The sequence below is a fragment of the Haliaeetus albicilla genome, chromosome 2 (assembly GCF_947461875.1).
Source record: "Haliaeetus albicilla chromosome 2, bHalAlb1.1, whole genome shotgun sequence".
Classification (NCBI taxonomy): Eukaryota; Metazoa; Chordata; class Aves; order Accipitriformes; family Accipitridae; genus Haliaeetus; species Haliaeetus albicilla.
The window spans coordinates 4,064,959-4,089,739 of record NC_091484.1 but is presented as its reverse complement, the minus strand read 5'-3'; the positions used below and the strand labels follow the sequence as shown (position 1 = coordinate 4,089,739).

The following is a 24,781-nucleotide window of genomic DNA, read 5'->3' as shown; positions in this document are numbered from 1 at the left end:
CCCTTTGGAAGTGGTCATCGTTTCCTCTCGATTACATAATAGGGATGTGCCCTTTTCAAAAAAATCCCCAAGTACACCATAGTGTGTCAAGATCTAGGGTATTGCATGATCAAATGCAAATTAACTGCAAGCTGACATTGTGTTTATTCTAGGTGGATAAAATACGATGAAGTATGGTGCTTTTGTTTAGCTCCTCTTTGGAGGGCAGATGGGGAGTACTTGGTGTCAGGGAACTTAGAAGCTGCATACACCAAGTCAGAAGTCCTACTGCTACGTGAGCCTGCGCGCTGATCTTGTCCAAACTCCCTTGTGCCACATCAGGTTTGTGCTGAAAGGGTTAATTTTGCACCATCTGGCTTTGTGCTAGATCAAATATTGTTTGTGTTGTGGTAGCCAACGTGAGGCCAGAATAAGCTCGGGGTAATATGCTTGGCTAATCCAACAGAAATATGATTATGTGCCTGTTTCTGCTCCAGATCGTATCTGCAGTAATGGGTGATTTAGTAACGCACAAAATAGTGATTGTGGAGACGTGGCTTGAGGGCTGTAGATAACCTGAATGGGATCGTCTCCTTAGAGTGGGCAACAGCGAGACAATAGGAATGCCTAACTCAAATTAGGTACTTAACTTTAAACAAGTAATTAAGAGAGAGAAATCCCAGTCTTAATGCAGAACAAATTCCTAGGGAGTCACCTGAGACACAGAAATTGGGGTTATTTAACTTTGTATTTTGCATGCCGTAGTGACTTCCTAGGTGCTAATCTGAGGTTAACCAAAAATGAACAGCTGGAGTCACCCATTTCAAGCAGTGAGTTCATTTAAGTGCTGTCTGGGAGGCTGTGCTGTTCCCGTGCTTGGCAGGAATCTCAAGACTAATACCTAAGAGGATTAGAGAGCATCGCTGAATGTTAAACAAGATCCAGGCTAAGCGGTGTGCACCAGTGAGCTTGTGCTCCAGGGGCTGTTTGGGGAAGCTGTTACTTGCTGATCTGGAAAAAACGTGGGCTTGTGTGGGAAATACTTTTCCCTCAGCTGAATCCTTCCTGTAGTTTCTGTCTCTCTCGTGCTCCCACTTGACGCAGGGTTTCCACCCTCTGCCCGTCTCGTGGACTCGCGTGCTCTTGTGCTCGCTGAGGATGGCGACTGTTGCAGGGGATGCTGACGATCAGCATCAGAAAATTTCTTTTTCTGTGATGCATTGGCTCTTCTAATGTGCTCCCTTTCGGCTCTGCGTTGTCCGGTTTGAGAGAGGAACGGGTGGGCATCCAGCCCACCAACATGGGCTTGAGCTGGAGAACTTGTCGTGGAAAGCTCAAGCTAAAGACTGTCATTGGCTGGTAGAGCAATATGACCTCATGGTAGATGATTTTCCCCAGAAAGTCCACTTAACTATGGAGAAGAGGGGTTGGAAGGCCATCTTGTCTCAGGAAAAAGTGAAGTACTAGGTAATTTGGAAGTTGACCTCCAATCCCCTTTGTCCAGGGACAGCATGGAGGCTGTGCCCCATGCCAGACCTTTCCCTTTTCCAGCCCTGCGTAATGCCCCAGCATTTCACACAGATTTCTTCCCATGCTGCAGCGGAAATCAGGGATTTAAGATTTGTATTTCACCTCCAATTTTTGATCTATTTGATCCATTTGAAAGGAAAAAGACATTAAGACTCCATGAAGGAATGGTTCTTCAACAGCGAGGGTTCATGTGAAACCCACTTCTGACAGCTCCTTGCTTACAGTCCGCAGTAGCACAGGCATGGCGGGTGTTCTGAGGAAAAAAACCAGTTGTGAAAATGTGCAAATTTCTCTAGGTTTTTTGAATAGTTGACAGTGGAAAGGAGGGTAGTGGTCTGAGTTAGGGTATAAATAGTTCTGGCCCCAAGCATGATTGTGTTTCTCCTTTTGCTTTTACGATCAAGCCAAAAATAGATTCCCGATGCCCTGCAAGAGGCGTGCAGCTTGGTGTAATACATGAATTGATCATTCAGTGGAAAAAAAAAAGCCAGATGAAGGAGACAGCTCAATGAAAAGGCTGTTATCCAGCAGCAATGTAAGAAAAAAGCCTATGGAAAGACTTTGATACTCTAGCAATGACTGTTGCCCTCTGTTTAGGAGGAGGATGCAGTAATTCTGTGCAGTATTATGGTATGGCTTCCACAAAGTTTCACGGTATGATTTCCTCTGGTTTTCCCTTTTTGTTTTTGCCTTCATACTGATCAAACCAGGGGGATGAAAAAGAGTCGATGTCAGCATTATTCTATTATATTTATGCTGTACTCAGCATCCTTGCACTGCGTAATACAGGATGTTGCATTTTTTGCATTTTTATTGCAAATATTATATCTATTTTATTTTTAGAAGCAGCAAAGAATCGTGTTTCACGTTCTTCATTTGGGTTTTGCTCATTTTGTTTCAATTCTTATATCTTAAAGAGTTTGCCTGAATCTGCGTCTTCTGTATGGAAACAAAGAAGGGATACCTATAGGAACTAACTGGTAATCATGGGAAAAAGCTGACTAACGGCTCATGCAGAAACATTATCCTGAATATTGAACATCCTCAAATGGGTCGTAAGAATCCAAATGATGGAAAACAATGCCCTGCTGTGGGCAGGGCTAAATATTGGGAAAATGCTGGTGGTGTGTGTGTGTTGGAGGAGGCAGGGAGACACCCGGCTCCGTGGGCAGTGACGGTGGCTGGAGAGCACAGTACTGTGCCAGCATGAAAACTTTCTCATCGTTGACTGAACTCATGGGTAGGAAAAAGATATTAAAGCAAGAGTGACATTAGGGAGAGGGAGTTAGGTATTACAGCATAAAAGAATCTTTTGTCCGGCTAATCTTTGCTATCGCAAAATATAGCGGCCCGGTTAGATGTGCTTAGTGCATTGGCACTGCAAGTTTTTAAAGATGGTCTAAGGCAGCTGCAGCCGATTGTGTTTGCACAGATAAGCTGGAACAAGTAAGTAAGGTCAGAGAATCTGGCTAGATTTATCTTCAAAGCATTTTCAAGCAGCTAATTGAAAATTATCCAAGCCACCTTCCTCATTTCTTGCATATTATTGTATTAATTTTCCGGCGAATGGAAGGTGCTTGGAAAACATACAAAGGATTTGTGAGTGCTAAGCTTTACTATTTGGAATGTATTTAATTATAAATGTGTCCTTGCTCATGTGATAATTTAAAGCCAGTTTCTACTGCTCCCTTCCATTCTTCAGACTCTGGTGGGACTAATATGTAAAAACAAATCTCTGACATGAGGGATGGGCCAGGGTATTCCTATTGCCCTCCGCTTCTAGATACCTCCTCCCCTGCACTTCAGCTGTCCCTGCAGCACTGACGGTGGGCACAGCGTTGGATATATGGTCAGCTGCCTGCTCTTTAGGTGTGTTTCTCATTCCTGAAATGTTTCTGGGTGTGCAGGACGATGCTGTTCCTGTAGGAATTGCTTACGAAAGGCTGCGGGCTGGTCCCGATGCTGCTCCCGGCAATAGCAGCATCCTCTGTATCGCTGAACCAAAGGGTTGCTTTTTAAAAGCGTGCTAAAAAATGCAAGGCTCGCACTTCGTGTGAGCTGGGTAAAGTTCCTCAGCTGCCAGGAAAACGGTTCAGTGTTGCACATGAACAACCCGATCGCTCCATGCTTTCTTTTATCTCCTTTTAACTGAACCAGCGCTCTGAGGGCAAGCCCTGTTCACAGGACTGGGACGTGGATTTATTTCGCTTCTGGGAGGCTTCCCCGTTCCTAAACCAGTGAGTGGATTATGCTTGATCCATATGGTGTTTATCAGCCATGACAGAAGTAATACTGATAATCCTCTGAAGCCGAACTATCTGAGAAAAATTCAGTGTGTGTTACCAAGAGAAATTAAATGTACAAACCCGGATGAATTTGTCCCTTTCTGGAGTAACGTGAGCTTGGTACTTGGATGTGGACTTTCCCAAAGTCAAAGTATCTGTTTAGCAAGGTCAGGCTCACTCGCACCTCGGGGAAAATAACTGAGACCGCCCGGCGTAGCCACTGAGCGTTGCCTGGGGCTGCTTCTCCCTGGTTTACAGTACATTTTCTGATCATTTTTAAATCCCCCATTCCTCTTCCTTAGCAAATATCTCCATGTATGCCATAGAATTGAAAAAATGATTAAGTCTGCTCATAAACCGTAAACTGTGCTCAGCTATGGAAAGCAGAAGTTATGAATAGATGTTATTTGCCACAATAATACCCTATAAAAGTCAAAAACCATAGAGTGAAAGGGAAGATTAACTATTATTGGGCATGCTTCAGCAAATGGGATTATTTTGCATGTCAGTTATGAGTTAATTTGTTACATTAATCTAATCGCAGTCCTCGGCAGAGACACAAAATGTTTTTAATTGGTCCTGTGACTTTTTCAGTGATCACCTGATGAAAAGCTTGTAAGTTTTACTATTGATTTAATGCTAAATATTAGCAGAGGAAGTCTTTACAGATTTCATCACGAAATACAAATCATATGCTTTCATTGCCTTGCTACTTTTGTTGTGTTGACTTGGTAATGTGGGCAGTCTGGAACCAGCTGTACAGCTGAAAAAAAACGAGTTAAAATCTTGCAGCAAAATGAGTAAATCTATAGCTGCGAGATAATAGCATTGGGACTGATTCAATGTAAGCAAGAAATCACCAGCTGCGTCATTAAAAACAGAGATGAATGGGAAGCAATAAATGGATGGCTGAGATGAATAAGAATGATTAGGAAGTGCATGAAGTTGGTTGGGATTTTTTTCCCCTCAAGATTATATTTTGTCCTCTAAAGTGGCATATGGCTCCTATGAAAGCTAATATTCCCAGTGAATATGTCACTGCCAGTTTATAAATACTTTAAGAGATAAAAAGCAGCTTGGTGGACAGCACCGAGCAGGAACGGGCTTCTTGCCCGCAGCACCTGGCTACAAGTCGTTAGCCCAGGTCCCTCGGGAGGTGGCCAGGATGGGGGCTTTGGGGGCAGAGAAGGCTTCTGGGGCGGGGGAAACATCTGCTGCTTGGAGGAAGGACTGGTTCCTTCCCTGGAAATGTTTCACCCTGTGTTTACTGTTAATTAGAACTAAGGGTAACCAGAGTTGAAGGGGAGGGTGATGTGGTCACCTGGGGCCAGACTCCTGCTACTTCAAGGAAAAGGAAACTTTAATGAAAGGCTGTAATCTCTTTCCTGACTCACGAAATATCAAAATGTCAATATATATTCAGGAAGTGTCAAAGGAGATAGGCCAGTGCTGGTAAAGAGGCAGTAGGAGTGTTTTCTCCAGGACGAAGGTGTGCCAGTTTGGGAGCGCTTGGCATCAGCCAACTAACAGAGGTGGGCTTTTTCTATCTGCTGAAACCGGTGGTAGCAAAATCAATCCCTAGCCAAACAACCTGCTTCACAAGTGCAGTCAAATGTAACGTCAGACTTATGTTTGAGATGGGAAGCGTGCAGCTGAAGTCAGCCGGCTGCTGTGCAGGAGGCATGTTTGATTTACACCGGGGTAACAGGAGCAGTTCCGCCCCTTAGAGCCTGATGCAGTACCCAATAATCACTTCTGGCTTTAATAAAGTTAGAGTGCTAAAGCACTCTTATTTATTGTTTCCAATATTGCATCCAAAGATGAGAAAACAGATTTAGAGCTGTAAAAGTCATAAGAACGTTGGAGGGATGAAAAGGTGAAAAAATATAGCCTTGCATCCAAGGCATTATCTTTTTGTGCCAACACATTGCAACAGTCTGTCTCTGCAGCAAAAATTTCAATGCCTGCAGTTAGTTGTTTGCATGTACACGTTCCACATCAAAGTTATCCTGCACTGCACTCGGCCAGCGAAAGTAGAAGTTACCCGGCGGGGTCTAGCGTGGACCTGAAAAGCAGTGCCCTTCTGGCTGCCAAGCTCACCCTGCCCCTGCGCTATCATCAAATTCCTGCTAAAATCTGGACCCCGAAATATTCTGTGCACTCTGCTCCCCAGACAGGATAATTAAGATGGAATTATTTGCCAATGAAAGGTGGATCTCGTTTGTTTAAGTTACCTTAAGGCCCAGACCTGTTGTAGCACTACTGACCTGGATGTTTAAAATTTGGTTGCCTACGTGGTCTATCCTCTGCCCTTCTGGGGTGGGAGCAGGACCTTGATGCCGCTCCAAGCATCACACTCTGCCGAGTCCTCCTGCCCCTGTGCCTGCAAGAACTGCCAGTACAGGCAACCACATCGGTGCTCATGCACGCCATGATCTACCAGGCAAATGTCAGTAAGTTTTTCCAGCAACACGCAGATGAGTGTTAATTCCTTCATCAAAGTCTGCGATGTTCCCAGGTTACCACGATCTGAACGTGGTTCATTTTACTGCGGAGACAAATGCCCTTTTTCCCCGTTCCCTGCTGATGAGGCTGATTGCCATCTCAAGAGGAGCATTTTTATAGGAACCTCTCGAACAGATATTGGCAAAAAATATTGGGAAATACTGGATGCTTTGCAGTTTCTCTCTATGAACAAAACTGTTCTTGCCTAGCATTTGTTGAGCACTTAAGGCCAGTATTCAAGGGAGAACCTTATTGTTTTCATCATTTACAGTTCAGCCAAGGCATTTAAGAAAAAATACTCTTGGTTGCTGGCATGATCAGGTGCTGCGATGCACAGGAACCGGTTGAAAGAAGGCAGTCTGCATTGGTAATCAGGTTAGAGTCAGCTGCCTCTGCCCTCCAGCTCTCTCTGAAATGGCATGTAGTCTAATTAGTTATAGAAAGGATTTTACTGAATAGTTGTAAACAGATCTGAGGGCTTGGAATAAAATCAGTCTGACTGTGGAAACTTTTCGGGATAATTATAAACTGTTATTGGCAGAGTGTGAAAGAGAGACCAAAGGACTTTTAACAGTGGGAAGCTTGTAGCTGTGCACACCGTTCTCCGCAGGGGGAAGGAGAGGGACAGAGGTTGTGAGGCTCCGGTGTCTAAGCAGGGTCTTTTTGGGAGGAGGGTTAAGGGGCTTCAGCCGGTGAGAAGACTGCCTTTAAAGGTGCTTTTTTTTTAATGCTCTTGAATGTTTTGTTCTTTTCTGTAATGATGGTGCACCGATACCTGAGGTACCAACAAACCCCGTGGTGGAGGGCACACATCCAGCTGAACTGCCCAGTGAAATGCTAGTACTTACTAAAAAAAAAAAAAAAAAAAGGAACAATATTTGAGGGTTTTGAGCACGGTTTTGTATAAAGCCATGTGTAAAAATTCTCTCTTCACAGATCAGAATGGTCTTGGCTCAGACCTTCGCCATCTCCCTACCGATGTAAGCGCCAAAAAATTGCACCTCCCGGATAGGCAAGTCCTCGCCGCCCTGCGAAGCCACCCCGGCCACCAGGCCCACCTCGACCTGCCGCTTGATCCTGCGTTCCCATTCATGGCAATGCCCCAGAACTCGACCGGAGAAAATGGCTTTTGTTTCGCTCAAACGCTCGACTTCTCTCACCCCTCTCCTCCTCCCGGCGAGGCCGGACGGACCTTCGATGCCCCGAGCGGGCGAGAGGCGTGCGGGACCCCGCTGAGCAACGGCACGGCATCCTCCGACTCGTGCGCCGAGCCCCTCTGCTCCGCCACCCCCGGAGAGGAGGACACCCAATTTGGCAAAGGGATCAAATACGTGTCGGCCGACGGGGAGGAACTGGCGTGCGGCTGGGGGGGGTTCACCCCCGGGTGCTTGCAGCTCTTTAACACGTCCAAGGGCGTCTTGTTCTTCCTCTGCGTGGCCTCCTTCTTGCAAGGCATGACGGTGAACGGCTTCATCAACACGGTCATCACCTCCATCGAGCGACGCTTCGACCTCCGCAGCTACCAGAGCGGGCTGATCGCCAGCTCCTACGACATCGCGGCGTGTGTCTGCTTGACCTTCGTCAGCTATTTTGGGGGGAATGGCCACAAACCGCGATGGCTGGGTTGGGGCGTGCTGGTCATGGGCTTGGGTTCCCTGCTCTTCGCCTTGCCCCACTTCACCACGGGACAGTACGAGACGCGTTCGGCGGCCGAGGTGGGCGTCTGTGGGGGGAACCAGAGCCTGCCCTGCGCCCAGGCTGCCTCCAGCCTCTCCGGCTACAGGTTCATCTTCATGCTGGGGCAGTTCCTGCACGGGATGGGAGCCACGCCGCTCTACACGCTCGGCGTCACCTATTTAGATGAAAACGTCAAGACTAACTACTCCCCCGTGTACATTGGTGAGTAGAACCGGAGGGGCAGCCCGGACCCACCAGTTGGGCGATGGGAGGGAGAACCGGTCCATCAACCTTGGCACCGAATGGGCCACACTGAGCAGTTTCACAAGAGGTGCTCCTCGTCTTTTGTTCCCGATAACGGGCGAGGTGGTAATCAGAGAGAAGTGGCAGCTGATGGGGCGGTTTTGATTATTTACAGGCAGGAACTGTAACTGCCGCTGGGTATTTTTTGCTCCTTCAATGCACTCCCTGCAGATCAGGAGGTGGCTCCTGCTGCCGGCACGGGGCCAGCGGGGGAGATCTTCGAGCCCTGGTGCATGTGTCGCATTAGCATCTCTGGCAAACAACCATGGGGCCATACCCTGTCCGTGCAAGGGGACATGACCCCTTTAGTGCTGTAGGACAGCAGAGACCGTCGCTGGGCTGCTCAGATACCGCTGGTGCAAAGCAGAGCCGAGAGAAGCTCAGCTTGCTCTGCTCTCGACTGCTGATCACTCAATCGGGAATTGCCAAATACTTCCAGTCCCGTTTGGTGAAATTGCTAAAAGGGACAACCTTTTAGCCATTTCAAAACATAGCAGTCTGCCCGTACTGTTGTATCAGAAGGCTGTGCAGGGAGAGAAGGAGATCACAAGGAGATCATCAGTAAGTTGGTGGTCTTTCCACAGCAGCGAACCAAAATAAGTGCCGCTGGTGCCGCATTTAGCATAGACATTGGGTATTGTCAGTGGGGAGACAACACCACTGCTCATCACACCGCTGGGAGTTGGGATGTGGCAGGGGGGTCAGCTACATCCCTGCTAAATATGGTTTTCCACTGAACCAATTTTGCCTGCCCCATGCTATAAAAATTCCCAGGTTGGATGCAAAAGTTGCCCTGGGACATAAGATGAAAGCGTATTAAAACTGGCTTTGTTTCTCAGTGGCTTAGGGAGAGGGGTGTGAGGTGGCAGCAGGCTGAGCATCCTGGATCCCAGAGGGAATTGGGCTGCTGTGGTGGGGCAGGGGATGCTGAGCACCCCAGCATCCCTGGCTGGAATGCTGCTATTTGTCTAACATGGCTTGTTTTCCCTTTCAGCTGTTTTCTACACTGCTGCAATCCTTGGGCCTGCAGCGGGTTATCTGGTAGGAGGAATGTTTCTAAATATTTATACTGAAATTGGCAGAGAGTAAGTCGCTAAAAAATAATCTTGTTCCTTTTCCTTTATGCTATGTGTTTCCTTTGGGGTAAAAAAAAAAAAAAAAAATCTGGAGAAATGACCTGGTGGCTGGGTGGAAACGTGCCCGTGGTGTTCAGCGGTGTTTCTGCGGGGGGGCCGAAGCTGGAGGAGTGGCTTGCATTAGTGCTGTCGCTGGAAGAAAATTGCTGACAAACCTGTCAGCTTAAATCCTTCCTCACGCTGCACTGCCTGCGCTAATGAGGCTATGAGCAGCAGGTGAATTTTTTGAATGGGTTCCCTGATGAGGCAATGCTACCAGCAGTGCTGCTCGTCTTCCTGGTCACCCAGCCAGGATGCTTACTCCCTCCTTGCTTCCTAGTATTTGTAACTTATTCTTATCTCCTTACAGGCTCTTTGGCAGATGAATAGGTTAAAAAGGGGGAATGGGTTTCTAGGGGATGGAATGGATTATTTCCACCCGTTTTCTTGTAAAGGGTGGCTCCGGGGTGGAACAAGGATCGTAGCAACCCCCAAAGTGCAAATGAAATGGGGTGAAGCGAATATGCAAGCCAGAGAAGGAGAGAGTTAAATGGTAGTTTCCAGGGCTTGTTAAGCATTGTGCTCTCCGGTAAGGCAGGCAGCACTGTGGCGTGGCAAGAGGGATGGTGGACGTGGCATCCCCAGCAGATTGCCATGGGAGAGGCCAGAGCTCTGTTTCCTTCACTGATGTCCCCCCGTGTCCCCCCTAGAGGCACGCCGAGCCGTCCCGCTCTGTTTCAAACCGCCGCCTCTCTCCCTTGTGTCCTTTCGGCTTCGTTTCTTACAGGGTCGACATTACGCCGGAGAACACACTGTGGGTGGGGGCATGGTGGATCGGCTTCCTCGGGGCCGGAGCAGCCTCCCTCCTCATCTCCATCCCCATCCTGGGGTACCCCCAGCGCCTCCCAGGTACGTGGACCCCCCCACTCCAGCCCAAGGGAATTGGGGCTGCGACTGCACAGGACTCAACACTCGCCTTGGGGCTTGCATCCTTGCATGTAGTTGGGGACACCGGGGCAGAGGAAGAACTTCCAGTGTTTAAATTGTAATTCCTACATGGATTTCGCCCCTGCAGCTTTCCAGCTGCCTGTTTCCCTTCTCCTCCCTTACAGGCGTTGGCGGAGGGAGGATGTCACGTTGCATTTTCCCCCCTGCAAATCCACCGCTTTGGTAGCATCTGCATCCCATGTCTCACATGCTCCTTGTTCCCGTTTGCCTCTTGTTTTCAGGATCCCAGCGGTATATCGTTATGAGGGTGTCAGAGGCTCATCAGCTAAAGGATGGCAGCCACAAAAAAGCATCGGATCCGGACTTCGGGAAAACAGTTAAAGATCTGCCTCGGTGAGAAAACCACCCCATACCTGAGGTTCAGGGAGCCCCAGAAGCAAGAACAACAGGCCCAAACTGAGCTTGCTTTCTCCGATGCTAGCTAAAAGGTTTTGCCCATCTCCAAACGTAGCAATGACGTGTTCTCGTGGAGGAAGTTGCAAAGCGCCGGGTCCTGTCAGCGGCTGGGGGGGTCTCGGCAAATGGGCTGAACTAGAAATTGTGCTGAGGATCACGTGGGAGAGCAGGGGACAAGCGGCTGGTCCTGTCCGTGGTTTTCAGAAGCTCATGTCCGCGTGTGAAGATCCACCTGCAGTCATATGCAACGCGCCGAGTTTCACCGAGAGTGGCTTGGTGCCAACCTTTAGGTGATGGGAGATGCACAGGCATTGCCATCTCATTCCCTCTGCCCAGCGACATTATTTCTTCCCGTCTGCTGGTGTCTGGTCTCACCTGGCCCAACTGGGTATCATCCGATGTCTCGTCCTCTCCATCCCCTCGGGGCTTTTCTTCCTTTCCTCTGTTTTTGCTTGTGTTAGATCCCCGTTTTTTCCTTTTAATGAGAAAAGAGAGGAGACAAACCCCCTGACTCTTACAGCTCCATTCCAAATCCAGGGAACAAGATATCCTGTACTGTAGCTTTCAGTTCCCTTTCTCTTTTATTCTTAGTTTCCTGGGGTTTTTTCCTTTTGCCTTTGCATCTTCCAGCCACCTTTTATGTGTTACTCCTTCTTATGTCTCCCGCAAAGCAGTGACAGAGCAGCGCGCTGAATCACAGGGCTGCTGCTTGGCTCTGTGGTGTGGGCAAGCACGCTTGCACCAAAGGAGGTTTGGTAGGAAATGTTTTAAAGGGATCCTGGGTGGGAACAAGTGAGTGGCCAAAATAAAATGTGGTCTTTTAACCTGGAAACACTTGCTATGGATCTTTGAGATCTTTCAGGATTTTTTTTTTTTTTTTTTTGAGCTGTATTTAAATGGAGGGCAGGGGGAGAGGTGCTGCTTTATTTACAGCTTGGCTTTAGCTGGTGTGCAAGCTCCCGATGTTGCAGAGATATCTGGGTATCAGTTCCTTTCGGAGCTTGCAGTCAATAAGCGGGTTTTTCTTTTTTGTGTTTCTCCCAGGACCGTTCTTAGGGAGGAGTTTGCATCCATGTGTGACAGCTGCCCCATGCAAAGGCAAACGTTCAATGTTGCCAAATGCCGTGCCGCTGTTAGCAATTACTTCTGAACTTTAGTTGTGGTATTTGCCTTTGTGCTGGCAGAGGAGGATCGAAGCAGGTGCTCAGTATGGGAGTTTTCAGCAGCAGCCGATCTGTGTTGTGTCAATGCAACTACTCACATAGGTCTGAAGTTCTTGGAGACTTCATAGGAAGTTTACCAGGGGTTAAGGCAGTTTTATGAAGAATATTACATTGAACAGATTTCAATACTGTTATTAAATGGCATTCTTGACTGGGTGCCATTTTCCGAGGTCATGGCTTACTCTCTGCACGGAAATTAAATTCAAAACCTGCATTTAAATAATGATAAGGTTATGACTAAAACCAACACAAACAGGGTAGCAGAGAGGGATGAAATTCAGTGGTTGATGCTTTTCTTGCTTATCTGGAACAAAGCTCCCACTGTTTCTCGGTGAAGGCTGTCTGACAGCAGGTATGGAGGCAGTCCTCCTCCGGGAGCATCTTCTTTCACCCCTGCTTGCTGAAGAACAAATACCCAAAGGTGGGCAACTCATATCAAACAATTCAGATCAGTCCAGACCTTAGTGTGGTTTTCGTTTGAAAACAAAAACCCAACTGACTTTTGTGTTCCCTGCTTTTGATTAATAAAAGGGAAGTGCCTTAAAGGCTTGCTATTCTGGAAACTTGCATTAAAGAGGAGATCACATCTGTACGTGCAGCTCTTGGGGACACATGGACCAGGCTGGAGAGCGAGGCCAAAGGACACTGTTGCTTTTGTTTTAGTAAGGGATCGGGTGCTACACATTTTCTCACAGTATGGACAGTAAGAGTCTCACAAAGATAAGCAGAAATACTGATGAAATAAAATACTATTCCATGCCATCAGGTCCTTTCTAAGCGTTAATGAATTGCTGTATTCACAGTGCTGCCTAAGAGCAGGAGCTTACAGGAATGCAGCCCATGCAGCTTAATCCTCTGCCCTGAAGAGACTTCTGTTGTAATTCTTGGGTTGAAAAGGCCTGATAAAATAGCATTTTCCTTTCTCTGGTTCCATATGATTGCTCTCATGAAATAACCCCTGCTGTCAGCGTAGAGGGAGTCAAACAGAAGACACGCAGAGCTGTGCCAGGAGAGGAGGCTTTGTCCTAGCGAGCTATGGGATGGAGTTTGTGAGGATCACTCAGTGGTCTGTCAAGGCCTGATCTTCAACACGAGAAGCTACCGTCTATATTTCACTCATCCCTCTTGGATTAGTTGTCGGGGGGGTGCTTTGGTTTGTCTCGTGGCTTTACTGCAGCTTCCATGCATTGTAAAGGGAGGCTGGTTTACATTCCTGCGGGACGTACGTGCTACCCTCCGTCCCCTCGGTGGTCGTGACAGTCGGTGTCATTTTGTGCTGCAAAAGTGCCCATTGACACGCTCTAAGATTGCATAAATATACCTCTATCCTTAATGGCTCATTAGCTTGTGGCTGGACTCTGTTACAGTCTGGGGTGTCCTGGGCATGCAAGTGTTCCTCAGAGGAGCAGGTTCTGATTGTACAGGTGGTCCAGACTACTCAGCAGGACCATTACATAGGGAAAGAGTACTTATATGTGCCCATATCAGTAAAGACTTACAGGATCAGGCTTTTATAGATGGTGGGATTCTTCTCTTGGCAGTGCTGAGCATCCTGAAATCCCCTTGGCTGCAAGAACTGAGGACAGTCGAGGCTATTCAAGAGTTAGGTGGTTTCTGAGTGTGTTTAAAATCCTACTGATAGTAATGAAAAGGTCTGCGTTGAATTTGGTAAGGTTTTATATGCCGTAGCTCCTCACAACTACATCTTCTGTCTACAGACAGGTTAAGTTATGTGAGTAAATCCTTACTCTTAGCACTGAAAGGAGTTCCTCTGCATTTTCCTGTCTGCAAGTCTAGCCTGTAACCTTTGGCCAACAGACACAAAGTCACATCACTGCCAGGGGACAACTTCTCTCTTTTCTCTTGAATTGTAAAAAGGTGAAGGGATTGTACCATTTCTACATCAGCCACGAGGTCCACAAGAAGTGTTTTCTTGCTGAGAGATTAGGCTTTGTGCTTCCAAATAAAGCACAATTGAAAAGAGCATTCCTGGAAAATAGTTTAGTAAATTAAACTAATCCCAACAACTAGACAATGGTTGGTATAAAGCCCCCTGTAATCAAGGTGTAGGAATGCATGGTATTTCTGTCTTTCAGCTTCTTTGTTCTTCTGGTATAATGAAATTCTCCACTTTATGTGGATAAAGTTGCATAATCTGATGCTGAGCCTCAGCACGTCTCTCACTCGGTTGTACTACAGTAGGTTTTCTCTGATTTCACATTTCCTCCAAAGCAGTAGGTGGTAAGTGACTGTGCCTTTCAATTCAGCGAGCATCCCGCAGTATCCCTGTCACTGCCATCACTGTGGGATGACGGAGTTGTGCCCATCTCGGAAAAGAGATGATCTGTGGTACTGGTCTGGGCTAGGCTTGGGGAAAGTCGTGCGGCAGAATTTCAAGTGTGTTGCAAAACGTTCCCTGCAAAGCAGTGTCAACCCTCTTAGTCCAATATCCGAGATAGCGAGAGATAATTGAGACCATCCCATGTGCCCGAGGGCGTTTCTGTGTCTCCAAGATGGAATCATTGCTGGATCATCTTTCCGCATATAAATGACACGTGGCAATTTTTCAGGCATATCTATGGCTCTCTACTAAATCCCAGTGGGTTGAAAAGAAAATGTATTTGCTCAACTTATACATTAGGCTTAAAGTAAAACTGTGCTTAGATTGTGGGAGAAAGATTGCTTTCTATTTCCCAGTGGGATATAAGGTGTCTCGGAGGTGCTTCCTCCATATAGAAAGGCTTGCTTGGTATTTCCCCCGAGCTGCAAAACGTCCATGGTTATCAGAGATTGTTATTCTCATGAGGACGTGGGTGCCCATGAGCAGCACGTGCGTACGGGAGGATGTAACACAACTTTGTTCCCTGCTTTTGGTTGTTTTGAGTCGGGAGTAACTGCCATCAGGGACTAATAAAACCTTGAAATGATTGACCATTGAAATGATCTCCATTTTGAACATGCACATGAGATAAATAGACCCAGCTGGTGCCCTCATGAGGCCCACAGAGAAGAGTCCCAGATTATTCCCTCCTGCTTTAGGTGTTTGGCTTGATGTTCCTCAGATTTCCTTGGTGGTTGGCTGTAGCCAGTGGGGCTATAAAAGATGGCCAGTGGTTAGTTCAGTTGCTTACCCAGCACATCTGTTAGGTGCCTGAAGATAGTCAGGACAATACCCAGTAGGAACAAGAGCCAGAGCAAGTTGGTGCATGAGAGACTTTATATATAAAAGCAGATTTTAAGGACAAACTGTCAATCCTCACCTGCAATGGAGACTTATCTCCCCCAGAGCACCAGTATCTACTCTGTGCAGGTGCATAGGGAGAAGCGAGGGTGTCCTCAGCATCCTTCCTTGGCTGGTAGGACTCGATAAGTGTGAGTGGAGAAACTCGCTGCTCTTTCAAATTCCAGTTAGTTCCCTTTTGTTTTTTTCTTTTGAAGAGATGCAGCATGGTGGGATGCTGCCTCATCTTACATGTGGTCCTTCTGACTTGAAGATAGGGGACAGACCTAAAATCAAAATGTGCCACAGTGATTCAATTCCAGTATATTTGTCCTTCCCAGGTCAGTACTGCTGCTTCTGAAGAACCCCACCTTCATCTTCCTCTGCTTAGCAGGAGCAACCGAAGCCACCCTTATTGCTGGGATGTCCACGTTTGGACCCAAGTTCTTGGAGTCTCAGTTTAGTTTAAGTGCCTCTGAAGCTGCTACCTTTTTTGGTAAGAAAACCAGGTTTTTGCAATGTTTTCCCATTTTGCTTACAAATATAAGAGCACTGTAGCTCATTTAGAATGGAGACAAACGCTCTTTGCAGTTCATTTACAGAGTAGTTATCGTCTTCAGCTATTAGATAGGATCGTTTCCCGTCAGCACATCTGTACCAAGTGCATTTTCAGAGCTCTATCTACTGACATCAGGAAGAAACGTGTCACTTCTGTAGCCATCTGTTACCCTCTAGAGGAAGGCAAAATAACTGTAGTCTGTTCCTTCTAGTGCATTACCAGAAAACATTAATTAAATGTTGCCTCTAACGAGGACTGTCTGAATTGGGGGACTTATTTTGTCAGCATCCTGAAACTGGGAAGATCCTCACTTAGCTGCCGTATCGTAGACTGAGGAAGTGATGTCCAACACGCATCAATGCTCATGATGTGCTCCTCAAAGGGTCTGTTTTAAGATCCCTGGCCAGGAAAAGCTGCCTTACCAAGCTCATGTCACATTACCTGAGCTGTTACGGAGGACCACCTACTGTAGCGAAGTCCACTGAACTTCCACCAAGAAGTCACACAGCAACCAAGGGGTTATTCTTATGCAGACACACTGCAGTTAATGTATTCAGACATGAGAACTCCTGCCTGACATTTCTAAACTTGCTTGTGGGGGGGGGTTCCTTTTTTTTTTTTTTTTTCCAGGTTATCTGGTTGTGCCAGCTGGAGGGGGAGGCACGTTCCTGGGAGGATTCCTTGTGAATAAATTTAAACTCCGCTGTTCAGGAATCATCAAGTTGTGTTTACTTTGCACAGTGTCAAGTCTGCTGGCTATATTCATTTTTTTTATTCACTGCCCTAACATGCCAATGGCAGGAGTAACCCAGATGTACGATGGAAGGTAATAACAATTATCCCATCTGTCTTGTGCTGCGTGGCCCTGGTCAGAATGGAAGGATAACTCCAAATACATGGGGCTGGTGGTAGTTGTGTGTGAATGTGTTGGTGATGCAAGATGATGTCCTGTCAGTCTTGCAGGCAGATACTGAGGGTGAGACCCAGAATATAGATGTCCTAATTTTTGCATCTGGTTGGAGTTTATGGAAGAGGCTTCCTCTTTAGTGAGGGAGGGGAGATCACCAGTGCCAGAGTGTGAGATACTCTGCTCTTCAGTTGCCTTCACAGGGCATTACGTCTCTAGCCAGTGGGATAAACTGGTCTAAAAGGGGGAATCTCCTCTCCAAATGGAGGTGTCTCCCTGTGAGTGGGTCACTTAAACTCCCTTGGTAGCTGTGGGAAAGAAACAACTCCAGGGCATGATTGATTCCTGTTCATGGTTAAAATTGGGTGAGATGAAACCCTTCCCAAGCCTGGCTTTATGCTACTTGGGGATCCACCGCGTTTCCTACTGTCCCACCTTCTCCTTCTCTTGCTCTACCCATTTCCTCCTGGAAAATACTGTTCAGTGTCTCCCCACTGACTGCTCCCTTGTTTCCCTTAGTGCTTTGCCTGGTGGCCAGCTAAACCTGACAGCAGCCTGCAATGCTGAGTGTGGCTGTCTACAGGAGACCTATAGCCCTGTCTGTGGGAGTGATGGCATTATGTATTACTCTCCCTGCCACGCTGGGTGCAAAAAAGTGTCTGAAAACCTCAGGAACGGCAAGAAGGTATGTCTGAAAGCACTGTGTGTTAACAAGGTGGTGGCACATCTTTGGAGTGATTTGGCTGGCTCTGCAAAAGCGTTGACAGGTTTGAACTTTGCTGCAAATCAGCGTAAAAGCCCAATGCAGGATGGATGCTCTCGGGCACCATCTGGGATGAAGGCAGAAGGTACCCTGAGGCCGCCCTGCTTTGCTTCTCTCAATGTGTCCAATCATTTTTGCCTCACTCCGGGTCAAATTCACTGTAGTAAATCACCCAGGCAGGCAGGGAGCTCGGTAGGCACCTAATTCCTGCCCCAATCCTTATTTTGGGTCTTCAGTGAACATAATGCATCTCCTCATTCTTCCAGCGTGTTGGTCGTAGAGACCGACAAAGGCTTAAGAAGGATAATGATGACATTCAGCATTCAAGGGCTGCCTGGCAAAGTTAATGTCTTTTATTTAATAACCTGTTTTGAAACAGGTGTGTCAAGAACGCAGTTTGCTTTCTGCTTCACTCCGCTCTGGGAGCGAAACCGGCTGGTTTCTGCCCTCCCTGAATGTCTTTCTTTTTAGAGGTTTGTCTATCACCATGATCTCCTTGGCAAAGCGCCCACCAGCCTTTCTTTCCCAGGTCTATCACGAGTGTAGCTGCGTTGAGAAAACCTTCCTGCCCAGCCCCGGCATCGCAGAGGCAGGGAAATGCACCTCCTCTTGTGCAAAAAGGCCCCTGCTCCTCCTCTTCATGTTTGTGGTGATCCTCTTCACCTTCCTGAGCAGCATTCCTGCCCTGACTGCCACTCTGCGGTAAGCACGGGATCTCCTCATCCTCCGCCAGCGCTGCAAGAAGCCCCGATATCCACCTCTCTGCTTTATCCTGCTGGCTCAAGCCGTGGGGAGGTGCCGTGCAGCCTGGCAGCGTTTTTAAACAGTCCCCCTTTGTTCCCCAGGTGTGTCTCCGACAGGCAAAGGTCATTCGCACTCGGGATCCAGTGGATTGTGGTACGAACGCTAGGTACGGAACAGAGTGAATTTGGGCATCGGTGTGGTCCGTTGGCTTTGTGGAGCGTGTGCCAAGCTGTTGCCTAAGAATAAAACACGTTGGGTTGGAAAAGAAGGAAGGGGGTAGGACACACGCTGTTGAAAGGAGGATGTTTTCTTTTGTTTGCTGTCATTCAGAAAAACCTAATTCCCTTTGCGTAGGGTTTGTAAACTGAATGAAGGATTCTGTAACGTATCGCAGGTGGAGTTGAAGAGCAGCGTTTGGGCAACGTGTCCTTATTTTAAGAAAAAAGGAGCAGAGGCATTGAAGCTCCTGTGTTTGTCTCTTGACTCTTGTGCAATGTGTAGGTCAGGATGGTCAAAAGACATGCTGGACTCTTAGATCTTGAAATTCAGTATATTTTGGGTATCTTGTGGCTCTGGGCATGGATGTTGCAGGATGAGTTTGCTTAATCACTGTAGCAGCAGAGCCTGATGCTTTTCTGCAAGCACCTTGCGTCTTGCAAGGCTGGTGCATATGTGCTGCCCAAACTGAAGGTCCACTGTCTCTTCCCACAGGAGGCATCCCTGGCCCCATCGCCTTTGGGTCCATGATTGATAAATCCTGCCTGCTTTGGCAGGACCAGTGCGGCGAGCAAGGTTCTTGCTACGTTTACCAGAACTCAGCCATGAGCCGATACACCCTCGTCGCTGGACTGGTCTACAAGGTGATGCTGCCTGTTAACTTCACTCTCTGATAAAGCGAGCAGGTCTCTAGCAGACAGTGTTTTGCTCTGGGAGAGAATTACAAAATTGGGTTGTCCTGATCTGCTTCTCACCCCAGCCCAAATTAGACCTTCACACAAGAAATGTTCTCAGGGAAGGCAAAAGCTCCATTTGCTTCTTGCCAGGTAATGGAGCTCCAGGCACCATCATTCTCTTAAATTCCCATTACTTTCTAGGCTTACAGCTTCTGTTACGCTATTTGAAATATCTCCTTTTCTCCCAACAGTTACCAAAGTGATTTTTTTTTCTAGAAATGGAGTAAAATATACAACTGCGGTGTGTTAGTGAGAGTGAGGGATGGCATTGTAGACAGGCTGTAAATAACCATTCCCTGATCACTGCTAGAAAATAAGAGAGCTTAGCTCTATATTTCTTATTTATTAGCTGAAAACCATCATTTTAACTGCTCCCAAACAAACACTTGCCCTAGATAGCAGTGTTTAGCAGTTGCTGTGATAAAGAGGCTTTCAAAAACCTTCCAGCAAATGGCTCAGGCGGTGTCGGTCCGCACAGCGCTGTGCTCCAAGTATCTGGGGGCAGCTGATCAGCTTTCCAAATTCTCACTGTCCCATTGCTATGGGGCTGGCTAAATTCAGATTTTTGCCCTCTCCGACTCCGTGCCACTGGCCTGCTGCCCAGGCTGGCCTTCAGCATCATCTCTTCCCCAAAACTTAATCAGCAAATCTCAGCCCAAATGAGGGCTAGGTGCCTGGTTTTGCGGGGGGAGCAGAGAGTAACGGAATGTCTTCATGGCTGCAGGTGCTTGGGACAACCTTCTTTATAGTCGCCTGTCTACTCTACAAACCCCCACCACCAGAGTCGGCTCCGGGCAGCTCAGATGCATCTGAAAATGGCAACTGCGACCTCCAGGAACACAAACCTTCGCTGCCGGCTGAAGAGGATATATAGTGCTGTATGCGTGCAAGTGACTTTCTCAGTCTCAAAAATATGATGAGACGGTGTTATGCAGTCCCTAGAGGTTTTTAAATTAATAGTAGTATCACTTTTTTTAGTTCAAGATAAATAATTTAATTAACCACTGGTGTGCTTGCTATTTTCCTAACAGCAGAAGCACATTTAAAATTGTGCGCTGATGCCATATGCAGTTATTTAATTTTATTTAAGAAAGGGCTACCATAGCTTTATTCTCTGTCTGTGACAAGCAAGGACCGCATTCTCCACTCGTGGAAATAAGCACCAGTAACTCCAATGGAGCATGTGGGGTTTAAACCACCAGAGGATCTGGGCCCTAATATCTCAGTTGTAAAGCCAACTGTAGCAAAACTTCTGTTGAGACTTCCTAAGCCTGAAAAGAGACCTGCTATCCTGCAGTCTGCATTGCAGAGAGGATGACTGGCCCGTAAACTACTGTATGCAAAGCAGATGGCCCCAACGGTGTCCTCCTCCTTCCTGTGACACACAGCATCGCTCCTTTTGTTCAGGAGCAGGTTATCTAATTATGCAAATTCATATTACTGTGCAATGGGAGATAAGTTTGAGAGGAGATTTGTCTAGCAAATTCATCAGTACACTACAGGCAGCCATCCCCAAGAGCTGCCGAGCACTGTACGTTCACTGCCTCATTTCATTGCAGAGTTTACACCGTGGTGACACTTCATTTTTTTTTTTTTCTTGCATTGTTTAAAGCTGATGCCTTTTGTAATGTATTTTGCAAAACTTGAACTTACTTCTTGCTGTTTGTTGGGTGCGGGAAGACGTGAGATACAGATCTATGCAATGCTTCTCTTTGGTTACTCTGTAAAGACATTGAGTTTGGCTAGATGAGAAAAGTCAGAATGAATTTAATTTGCCTCTTAAGCTTAAGGGATAGCTTGCCCTAACGACAGACTGCCTTGTGGAAAGGGGATGCTGACTTGTAACTAGCCTGCTTGCAAGTAGAGAGGGCAGCGTTCCCAAAATGACCTTTGAATGTGCACTTGCAATATTGACCAGGGGAGGAAAAAGTGGAATTTGGGCGGGCATGTGTTTGGTTTCCCTCTTAACCCAGATCAGGCAAGGTTAGTACTTAGTCTGCCCGTATTTGCACAGTCACACGATCCAGGTACAGCTCCGGGGGAGGGCTGTGGCCGGCCCCTGGAGTCCTACACTGTATAAACCACGCTCACGGGCATGGGACCCGCATTACTGAGCTGCAACGCTGGCGCTTCTTTTGTGCCAGCTGCTACTTGGAATTACTTCGTAGATGTTTTTGTATATTTTGTGTATGCTTTCCTAAATGGGCACAGGCTGGGCCTTTGTTTCCTTCGTTAGCAGAGACTCTCAGAGCAGATGTGAAGCCGTTCCTGTTGCAGACAGGGATGGCAGCGCTGGGAGCGTTCTCGATCTTCAGGTCGACGGCGGTCAAGAAAGCAGCTTCTTCCATTCACAGATCCCCTTCCACCAAAGCCAGGTAGTGACCTTCCCGCTTCCAAAGCCCTGCTTTCCCAGCCTCTGTCAAGCACTGGGAGAGACTTGAGTATCTCCAGTAACTGCTGGAAAAACTAGAAGTGCTCAGGGTTGAGACGGAGCGTGGATTTCTGGCTGCTAAAACGTGGGCAGCTGGTGCAGCTTTGATAGGGCGCGGCATGCAGGGGAGCCCTGTTTCTGCAGGGAGGCAGGATTAGACCCACTGATGCAGGAGTTAACCCCAACACCACCCAAACACCAAAGGCTTCTTCACAACCTCCACCTGGGTTTGGAGCCCCCTGCAAACAGGAGCCTGTCTCCAGGCCTTGCCCAGCGATTGCCCTTCCCAGCTTACAGACACTTTGGGTACAAGCAGGGATCTTAGATGGAGAAAATGCATGAATGTATTTTGGGAACATATTTTATGTATGATGTATTTATGAAAGGTAGAAGTTTTTCTTAATATATATATGGATATTGCAATGCAATTCTAGTGTTTATAAAATGAGCTTTATCCGAGTGTGTTGTTTCCAGAGTGAAAGAAAAGCTCGTGGGATTCTGGGCATTTATTATGTTGCTGTGGGACTGGTAAGTCATGGATTAAATAAGCAGCAACAAGGTGTTCCTGTTCCATAAATAGGCTATGTAGGTGTACAGGTAACTTAAAATGTTTGACAGTATGTTTCCCAGTCTCATATGAAGTATTATATTGCTATAAAAGCATAGAAATATAATCAGTATTTCACAGGTACTTGTGTGCGTGTTTTTCATCAGTTGTCGCCCTTTTCCAGCTGCTGTTCTTGGCAGGGTTGGGCTGGATCCGTGCTGCCTGCGAAGCCTGTGCCACAGAACCTCCAGCTAATGGGGTCAGGGCAACCCCAAGGGGTCCAAGCTTCACCTCAGGTCATCGTGGTGCCTCCAAGGAGGAGAGTTTGGGTTTAGCTTTGTGCTTAAACTGTAGTGGTAGGAAAGCCCCTCGCGGATACGGCGGCTGCAGGCAGCATTGTCTGACTGGTGGGACAGCAGGTGACACTGAGACCCTGTGGGTTGGTGTCTCCTGCTGACTTACCCTCTCCTCTTGAGATGGAGGATAATTGCTTTTGAAGGCAAAATGAGGTTTTTCGTTGCTGGGGAAGAAGAATGAAATGGGCAAGGTAAGACTTTTGGTCCCCTCCTTCATCCACAGACCAACCCTGTTAAAGCCATGGAGTTTCTCCCAGACATACAGTATGTAAACAAGGTCCAAGTCCCGGGTCACCTATGGTTTTCTTAAGGGGCGATTCATGCTGTTAAAGAATACAAACAGTGGCTGATACTGAGGAAAAGCCACAGGGAAGTAAAACAAATGAGCACCCAGAAGGGAGTCCAAGCAGGAAGAACTGAACATTATTTATTGTAGACAAAACCCCAGGCAGTCAATGAGCCGTTTTTCTCTAGTGAAGTTTGTTTGGAAGCTTCCTGGAGGTTTTTAAAATTACAGCAAATAAAAGCTTTGAATGTGATTCAGTTTAAAGCCATTACCCCTTGCCCTATCTCTACATGCCCTTGTAAAAAGTCCCTCTCCAGCTTTCCTGCAGCCCCCTTTGGGTACTGGCAGGCTGCTGGAAGGTCTCCCCGGAGCCTTCTCTTCTCCAGGCTGAACAACCCCAACTCTCTCAGCCTGCCTTCACAGGAGAGGTGCTCCAGCCCTCTGATCATCCTGGTGTGCCTCCTCTGGACTCGCTCCAACAGGTCCATGTCCTTCTCATGGTGGGGGCCCCAGCACTGAATGCAGTACTGCACGTGGGGTCTCACAAGAGCGGAGTAGAGGGAGAGAATCCCCTCCCTCGACCTGCTGGTCATGCTTCTCTTGATGCAGCCCAGGATACGGTTGGCTTTCTGGGCTGCAAGCGCACACTGCCGGGTCATGTTGAGCTCCTTGTCAACCAACACCCCCAAGTCCTTTCCCTCAGGGCTGCTCTCAATCCGTTCTCCACCCAGCCTGTATTTGTGCCTGGGATTGCCCTGTGAGGGTGGTGAGGCGCTGGAAGAGGTTGCCCAGAGAAGCTGTGGCTGCCCCATCCCTGGAATTGTTCAAGGCCAGGCTGGATGGGGCTTTGAGCAACCTGGTCTGGTGGAAGGTGTCCCTGCCCAGGGCAGGGGGGTTGGAACCAGATGATCTTCAAGGTCCCTTCCAACCCAAACCAGTCTATGATATGCAGATGATTTTGCGGAGGTTCCTACCCTTTTCCTGCTGCTCTGGCCTCTCTTCTATGCCCCGGTGTGCAGATGAGCCTCGATACCTCCCTGTCCTTCCCCGCTTTGGCTTCCCATTTTCCCTGCCCTGCAGCCCAGCCTTCCTTCTTGCCATAAACAGGAGCAAATACTGACAATTCACTTTTTATACTTAGATTAACATCATTCAGGAAGGAAAAGAAAAAAAAAAAAAACCAACCAAAACAACTGATTGGCACGTTTTGATTGCATCAAAAGAAAGAAAACTCCTTTTTTTTTTTTTTTTTTTTTCCCCCAGACCCTTTTCCTGCTGGCAGCTGTGGGTGCGGGTTTTGCGTGGGTACCACTAGATGGCGATGGAGACGGCAGGACGGCGCAGCGGGGCTGCCTTCAGCACCGGCTGCGGTTTGGCTCAGCATCATTCTGTGCCGGTCGAGAGCAAGTTCTGGTTCCTTCAGAGGAAGGAGAAAGGCAAACCGGTGCACTGGGTTTCGGATTTGCACCAGCAAAACCGCAGATATGTTTTGTAAGATCCAAATAAGGTCCACGGTAAAGTTTTAGTATCTAGAAGCAGATCTTTCCAGGGAAAATGGGTATCCTTCATCATCAGAAAGTGAGGCGGCAGGTGAGGGTCCAAACAGAGCAGCTGTGTTATTTTTATGGAAGTTGATAAATTCTTATTTGAAGCCTTCACTTCCTAAGCAGGGATGGAGAGCTCTGAATTGTCAATCAAAAGGCAGAGCAGAAGGCTTTTTATATTTTCCCTTCTTGATTTTCTTCTTCCCCCAAATGGGATCGTTGCAGTCGCTATTAGCCTGAGCCTCTCACCTCGCTCTGAGTGAGGTGAAGAGAAAATCCTCAACACTCCCCGAAATAGCACTGTCCCTTCTCTGGGGTGCTTGGCTCCACCATCCAGACTCCCCTTTGCATTTAACCCTAAAAGATTCCCTGCCTCTGTTTGGAGGGTAACCTGTGCTAATCCCCCTTTACATTCACACGCCGTTGTTGCTGTGTTGTCACTAAGCTTGA

At 47.5% G+C, this 24,781-nt stretch overlaps 1 protein-coding gene across 1 annotated transcript in view; it reads left to right on the top strand.

Annotated features, from left to right (window-relative positions):
- Positions 1 to 22,289, top strand: part of SLCO4A1 (solute carrier organic anion transporter family member 4A1) — a 28,039-nt gene extending 5,750 nt beyond the window's left edge. The window contains exons 2-12 of the mRNA XM_069803724.1: positions 7,236 to 8,198; positions 9,274 to 9,364; positions 10,182 to 10,303; positions 10,624 to 10,735; positions 15,583 to 15,737; positions 16,431 to 16,626; positions 17,227 to 17,392; positions 18,000 to 18,172; positions 18,316 to 18,380; positions 18,926 to 19,074; positions 19,892 to 22,289. Of these exons, the coding sequence (XP_069659825.1) occupies positions 7,391 to 8,198; positions 9,274 to 9,364; positions 10,182 to 10,303; positions 10,624 to 10,735; positions 15,583 to 15,737; positions 16,431 to 16,626; positions 17,227 to 17,392; positions 18,000 to 18,172; positions 18,316 to 18,380; positions 18,926 to 19,074; positions 19,892 to 20,041 (2,187 nt within the window). The 5' untranslated portion in view covers positions 7,236 to 7,390 and the 3' untranslated portion in view covers positions 20,042 to 22,289. The remainder of the gene's footprint in view (positions 1 to 7,235; positions 8,199 to 9,273; positions 9,365 to 10,181; positions 10,304 to 10,623; positions 10,736 to 15,582; positions 15,738 to 16,430; positions 16,627 to 17,226; positions 17,393 to 17,999; positions 18,173 to 18,315; positions 18,381 to 18,925; positions 19,075 to 19,891) is intronic.
- The last annotated feature ends 2,492 nt before the right edge of the window (positions 22,290 to 24,781 follow it).